Here is a 7,426-nt window from a genome sequence, read left to right on the forward strand (position 1 = left end):
TAAGCGTGTTGTGACAGCGCAGCCTCAACGTCGACGGCCCTGTTTTCCTTCGTGAAAACATCTTCTTCAATTTGTAGTGTTGGAGCGAGCTTCACAACAGGCCTCCTGTAGACTCCGTCTTTCGTTGAAATCATTGCTGATCGAATTGCTCCATCAGAACTTTTTATGATTTCCGTAAATCGGCCAAGTTTCAGAAACCCTCGTTTGTCACTATCTTCGATCAACCAAACGTAATCAGCTTGGTTCAAGTTTCTGTCAGATTTGCATTTCCATTTGTATCGATTGTTCAAAGTTGGCAGATACTCCTCTCGGAATCTGTCCCAGATGAGATTCGAGTAAGCTTGTGTTTGTCGAAAGAGTTTTCGATGATCGATGAATTCCTCTCCGCATGGTAAATATGGAAGACAAACGTTTTTGTTACCAATCAGAAAGTGATTTGGGTTAATGGCTTCCAAATTCTTTACGTCAGAACTAACTGGCGTCAATGGTCTAGCTTTCAATTTTTGCTCCACAAGACACATTGTGGTTGAGAGAAAATCTTCGGTAATTGATCCGTTCCCCAACACCGGATACAATGCTTTATTGCACCTTCTGACAGGACGCTCCTACATTTCTCCAAAGTGGGGTGCTGCGGTTGGATTGAATTTCCAGCTGATCCCTTGTTGAACCAAATGTTCTTCAATTCCGCCTTTCTTCCATGCCGCGACATACCTTTTTAAAGTCTCGGTTTGCTCCAATGAAGTTTGTCTCATTGTCACTGATCAGTTTTAACTGTTTGCCTCTCGGAGCTATAAACCGCATAATTGCGTTCAGACAACTCTCGGTATCCAACTTTGGGACTATTTCCATAAAACGTCCGTTTTATCTAATATCTCCGCAATTCGGTTCGCTACAAACACTTATTACTTGCGGTGAGAGCTTTGTATCCATTGAAGAACAGTAGTAGAGTCTGTCCAAAAATTACAACTTCAAATCTCTGATTCATGTTCTTTAACTATCCGTTTTTTCAGTCTCACTGCCATTTCTGCCGCTTTGAACTCCAGACGTGGTATCGAAAGTTGTCGCACTTTCCGAAGAAAAATTCTAAGTCTGCTGAGTATTCCTTGGGCTTTGAGCGTAGGTATGCTACTTTGCACATTGTGTCTTCAGATTCTTCTGCGAAAACGTGAAGGTCCCATTTATCCTTGGCTGTGCTGATGCATCTACTGTCGATGCTGGTCTCTGCTACCTCTCGAAGCTGGTCTTTCCATATCAGAAACTCATTTTCATCGTTAAGTTTTTATGATTTGTCCCAAATTTGCCCATTTTTTGTCCAGATGCATTTCAGGAGTTGTCTCATTTGAACACTGAATGGTGCAAACAGCCCCCAGAGGATCAAACACTGATGAAACTAGAGATAAGATCTTCCTCTGGGTTTCATCTTCTTTGCCAGTACCTCTGCAAACCTGTAAACTATCTTCAGTAACAGTCCACTGAAGTCCAAGCACGGATGAACTCACCTTACTAGGTTCTACTTCCACTTGCTTTGTGTCGCTGATTGACTTCAAATCCTCAGGGATTTCTTCGGTCACTTTATTGCTATTGGTGATTCAATTTTTCAGTTCAAGTCCATGTTTCGACAGAAGAGGTTGCAATTGCTTGAAATCATTGATTGCTTCATCAGGAGTGTCGACTGATTTGATGAAATCGTCCATTTAGAAGTTGTTTCGGATTACATTTTGCTGCTATTGGAAACTCATCCTCATTGTCAATTGCTAATCGCTTCAGAGCGTAATTTGCAAAAGTTGGAAAACTCTTTGCACCAAAAACATGACGTTGATACTCGTAAATCTGCACAGGTTTGTTCCTTTTGGTCGCTACAGGAATCTCAAGCAGCTTTTATCTGGTTCAAGAACCTGCACTTGCAGAAACACTGATTCAATATCTGCGGTTAGGGCTTTTGGCCCCTCTCGAAATCTGAATATTTTTCCGATCAATCCGTGTAATGGATCGGCTGCGGCTAATAGCTTGTCATTTAGGCATACTTCTTTGTATTTGGCTGCAGCGTAGCAAACAAGGCGAATTCTACCCGGTTTGATGGGGTTTAGTACAGGATGGTGTGGCAAATACCATTCTCTTCCAAAAAAGCCTTTGGCTTCCGATGTGTTCAGGATCTTCACAAACTCCTTTTCAATATCTGTTACAATTGACTGTTGTTACAGTTGGGTCTCGCGGGAATCTTCTTTCCAGTGAGTAGAGCTGACCTATGGCTGAGCCATAGTTATTTGAAAGATTGGGTTCTGGTTCACTCCAGAGCATGCTCACTTCGTATTGCTCGCCTGTAACCTTAGTCGTGTTCTCTAAGAACTTCTGAGCTTGTTGCTCCTTCTTTGATTGACTTACAACGTTTGTTTTGGAAGGATAGGTTTTATGTCCCACCATTTTTATGCTTTCCGCCATTTTCACGTCTTCTGTGCTGGTGAATTGACAAACAATTTGTCATCTTTTACCCTTAATATGTCCACTGACTACCCACCTTAATTCCGTCAGGACAGCGACAGGTTCACTTCTTGTTCCTGTCTTTTAGTCTAATGCCTTTTGTAGTTCATAGGCGTCTTGGACGAGAATGATGCCAACTTATATCAATTTGAAATTTCTGTTTGGAAGTACACTCAAGTGTCTGAAACTTTGATTTGAGTTTGTTATAGTCATAGTTTGTATTTCCCAATGGAATTGACGGATGTACAGATGCCTCAAGCGAGTGCACCTTTGAATGTAGTCCCTCTATTTTGACAGGAACATTTTGTGTCTTCAAATCCTTCGTTCCGTGTATGCTGGCTATATAAAGCGTTATCTCGGTGCCTGGGGCTCGTAACTTTCCTTGAACGCTTCGATCGATGAATGATACCGTTAAACCACTATCGAGGAAAGCATGTGTTTAGTCGATTGTGTCCAATCTGGGTTGAGACGGGAACTATCTGAAGGAATCTTGTAACTTCAATTTATTGTTGCAGCACTTACGTTGAGTTCATGATTGCCCTCGTTCATTTGGTTTTCCGAGTGTAGCAATCGGTTGTGCTTTTTGGTACTGCCTTTCTTACCGCACGGGTTGACTTTGGAATCCTTGATGGCATGTTCTTTTCCGATACATCCATAACTTAAGCGTTGCCTCCTCACTGCTATATATCAAACAATAACTTTCATCTTTTTGATTAATGGGCGGTTCCAAATACGATGGCTGCCGTCAGCTAGCTGACATTGATCGCTTTGCGGTGGCTTCATTTCTTTTACGTTGGAACTGACACTGAAATTTGACGTCTTTGAGAATGTTTATCTCCTTTTGTATTGCGCTTGTCTTCAGCTTTGCGCTCACTTTTAAACTCTGAGAATCCTTCCTGCACGAATGCCATTCTTGATAGCCATTTTTCAAACATAATTAGATTAGGCCAGTCCTTGTCCTTGCCATCAACATAGAACCACATTTCTCTTTGAGGGTCTGTGGTAGCTTATCAACAACCATATACAACGTTGAACTTGATTGCAGGTCACCAATTTGTTTGTACTCTATGAGCGCGTCCACAAAGTTAGAGACAACAACAGAAAATTGAATCAGGCTTGCAGAGTCATGAGGCTTCACTTGATTTGCTTTCCGTAGGCTCTCGATCTGCGCATCTATAATTGCATGCCGGTCTTCCGAATTTTTTTTCTACTATGCTCCAAGCAACGCTGTAAAACTGTCCAGAATATCCCATTCCGAGATTGCGGGTTTTGCTTCGCTTGTTAGTAGCGTCTTCAAGTGGCTCAATTTCTCTGAATCGGGAATCCTGCGTTTATCTACTGTTGCGATAAACATGCTAGACCACATTCCGGCCACTCTAGCGGGTTTCCATCAGATTTATTCAGCTTCAACTTTGGCAAACTGCTACCGCTGGAGTGTCCGATGTTAGTGCGCATAGATACTCTGTGCAAAACATCTCTGTCTTCAACACTTGCTGAGCGATCCCGAGAGTTTAGATATCGTGAATAATGTCTATCTTCACTCCGTTCAAGGCTGACATCAAAGCGGGTTTTTGGTCGAGTTGGTGTTTGTGTTTCGCTCAACTTATTGGCCCACTCCGAGACATCTCTCTTTTTTGAGATCCAATTGAAGGGCGAATTGTCACGAGCTTTCGTTGACTGAGAAAGTATATCATCCTTCTCCAACGTTGTGATTTGCAATTTGCGCTCGAGCTCTCGCTCCCTTTCCCGAAGCTGACGCTGCATCTCTAAATTTTTCATCTGCATTTCCCGCTCAAGTTTCTTTCTTTCAAACTGTATTCTTTCAAGTTGCAATTTGGTATCAAATTCTTTTTCTAAATCCCCCATTTCTTCCTCAATCCTTCTTTTCGCTGAGGGTGTTTCCGAACCGTTCTCTTTATCTTGATTGTTTGATTACCCGTTTCGTGTAACAGTTTTCAGTGTCCTGTGGCTCGTGTTGTCATTTCCTTCTGAGAGACAGCGATTTCCATCAGTCGGCAATGAAATTATTACTGGCGGTTCAGCTTCAGACGCGGAAACAGTTGAATGACTTTGCTGATTTGACATACTTTTCTGTCCGTGAATATTTGTTAACAAATCGTTATTTAAGCTTTTGAAGAATTTATGTTGTTCTGTGCGATGCGAATTCGAACCACTGTTTGTCTATCAGTTGCTGAAATTGGTTGTCGATCGCTTGTATCTCTTGATAAACTGTTTTGAGTTTGGTGGGCCGGTTTTTGTTCTTTGTAATATTGTAACCTTCTCGTGTTTTTTGTCGTACCTGCTCTGAGCAGGTCTTGATCTGTTTATCCAGGTTGCTGCGACTCCGTGATTGAGTCACTTTGTTTCGTAACTTAGGCAGCATCTTGTATCTTCAATGAAAGTCTCTGTATCATCTTAGGCAGCATCTTGTATCTCAATGAAACAAAGAATTTAACTTTGTAATCTCTTCAATAACTTGACAGCAGTTTGTATTCCACTGTCCGTGTGGGCGGACCAAATGTAACGGCTGCTCTCCCTATCGGTTGCGACGGAGAAAGTTTTACATGGAACAGTTCATTCTGAGTGGTTCAAAATCTGTCCGGATATTTTGTTTTTGCAGTTGGCTTTTGTGACTGTATATCCGCTATGTTCTTACCGTTGCATTACAATTCAGTTCGTAACTTTTTGCTAATCTTAAGTTTTTTCAGTATTGAATCGGACTGGATTTGCTACAGATCACACAATGCGGGATCTCTTTTTGTATACCAGTTCAATCCGATAGGAAAACCAATCGAAGACAAAGATATATGTCTAAGACCTTTTTATGCAAAAAAATTTCAACTTATACTTAAGTTGGTTTTGGCTTTTGTACTCACGAGTTGAAATACCAGATGCTGGGGTTCGTAACAGTTGAATTACAGTTCCAATATTTTGTAGATACAAGACAAAGTTACAAAAAATATACTGCTCAAGATTAACTTTCAATACACGACACAGTAACAATTTACTGCTCAAGAATAATTTCACACCCAAGACACGGTAACAAGTTATTTTCTGCTCAAATCAAATTATTGTTGCAACATTTTGCTGATTTATTTGAAGAAAGCCGTTTTCTGCGGCTGCTTTTGCTGTGTGTTGTTGTGTTATTCCCCCTTTTTCTCCACATCACCTGACTATGACTGTACTAGTAACTATAACTAAAGCTGGGACTATTACGATGACTAATAGACAACTAATACAAAAGTGTTTGCCCTATCTTAGTTTCTAAGCTGATGTATTTTCCTAAGCATGTTGTAAAGGCGCAGCTTCAACAAAGATTGCAAATTTTGACCATTTTTCAGGAAAAATTTTAAAAGCTAACTGAAGTAATAATTTGTTTCAATGATGGCGTAATGTTTTCGAGTTGACTGATTTGCAACTTATATAAAGCAGCAAGATATCGATCTGATCAAAGGACAGCCAGGGTCAGGGTTTGATATTCTCCATAATTTTTCCCCATTTTGATGCAAGATTGAGGGCTAATTTAGTAACTTGAACTTTTTCTGTTGAAAATGATCTCTTAAAACAATTTAACTTAACATTTATTTTATCAGCTGTGTATTGTAAGTCAAAATGAATCCACTAAATTTCCGATAAATGTTCACAAAAAGCCGTTAGTGTTTACAATCCGATAATGTTTACAAAAACTACTCAAACATTTAGGTTTAAAAGCTGCAGAGTGCTAGCCTTCTCTTGTTTTTTTTTAAATTTTTTTGTCGTCAACATTCTTGTTACGACCAAATGAAGTCACAATCACTTCAGATCTGCTTTTCGTTCATTCGTTCAAGCACTTCCAACTGAATTACGTGGATGACGTCATTTTTCACTCTTATTGGAGCGAGTTATTTTTTGTTCTGTTGTACATAATCTTTTTATTTGGTGCAGTAAAATTATTATACGATGTACTTACTTAATTTTGTACCTAATCATGAAGGCCGTATCATAGAGTCATTTTAAGTTCAGGATTTACGACTTTTAATTCACACATTATGTCTGTTGCATAAATTCCCGCTCTGGGAATTATGTGTTCAAATTTAGTTATGACTTCTGAGTTGCTAACTGTTATAACTTTTTATTCTCTTAGTTTTGCATCTCGAGAATAGTTGCCTAAATTATCTTATTTCTTGTCAACCGTATTTTACTATCTGAGTAAAATAGACAAGTGTCACGCGGACGATTCGCTAAGCGAATTCATTTACAAGACAGTCTTAAGTGCACTTGCCACACAAATAAACGAAACATAAATTTTAATTGTGATTCGCACTGCAAGTTCAAGAACGCAAAATTGTCTGTGTACGACGTGGCGGAGCCAGCAACGCAAAAACGAACCCTACCCGGCATCGAGCCTTTCTGGGAAAAACCGAGTGCAGACCCTCCGTTGAATTGGGAGAAATGGCAGATGCAGACAAAACCAGCTCTTCTTGGGAAGGAGAACATTGCATTAAAATTTTGCTTGAACCAAAGCCCGAAAGCGTTCAACTACCGTTAGAACCGATTTACGAGAATGCAATAACAGGTTCCTCAGCTCAATCGGAACGAGAACGACTAGCAAGACAGGCGCAATTGAAAATGAACATGTGAAAATCGATGTCATAAACAGACGGAGAATGGGATCATGTGTGTAGACAAGCTATGGACACAGGCGGACAGCAAGACAGTATCAATGCTATATTTCGGTTTGGGCACCGAAGGAAGACACATCATATGTAGCAGAAACCCGCTTATCAAGATGGACATACTGACAACGGTGGAGCTTTGGAATATCTTGGAATCTACGTTCATTCGTCAGCGAAACGTTACCTTTGATAGGTACTTGCTCCTCACTATCAAACAGTCGAAGGGAGAAACTATTGAACATTTCTTTGGCAAATTGAAAAAATTGTACGAGAATTGCGATCTTGGAAATCAA

General features: G+C 40.2%; 1 protein-coding gene across 1 annotated transcript; it reads right to left on the reverse strand.

Moving 5' to 3' along the window:
- Window positions 1–1,856: 1,856 nt before the first annotated feature.
- LOC142352899 (uncharacterized) lies at window positions 1,857–2,439 on the reverse strand. The gene is made up of 2 exons (XM_075405054.1): window positions 2,244–2,439; window positions 1,857–2,176 (listed from the first exon to the last, which is right to left on the reverse strand). Exons 1-2 carry the CDS (start codon window positions 2,437–2,439, stop codon window positions 1,857–1,859), a joined length of 516 nt encoding a protein of 171 aa, XP_075261169.1.
- Window positions 2,440–7,426: the final 4,987 nt, after the last annotated feature.

This window comes from Convolutriloba macropyga, chromosome 14 (assembly GCF_964194025.1).
Source record: "Convolutriloba macropyga chromosome 14, txConMacr16.3, whole genome shotgun sequence".
Lineage (NCBI taxonomy): Eukaryota > Metazoa > Xenacoelomorpha > Acoela > Convolutidae > Convolutriloba > Convolutriloba macropyga.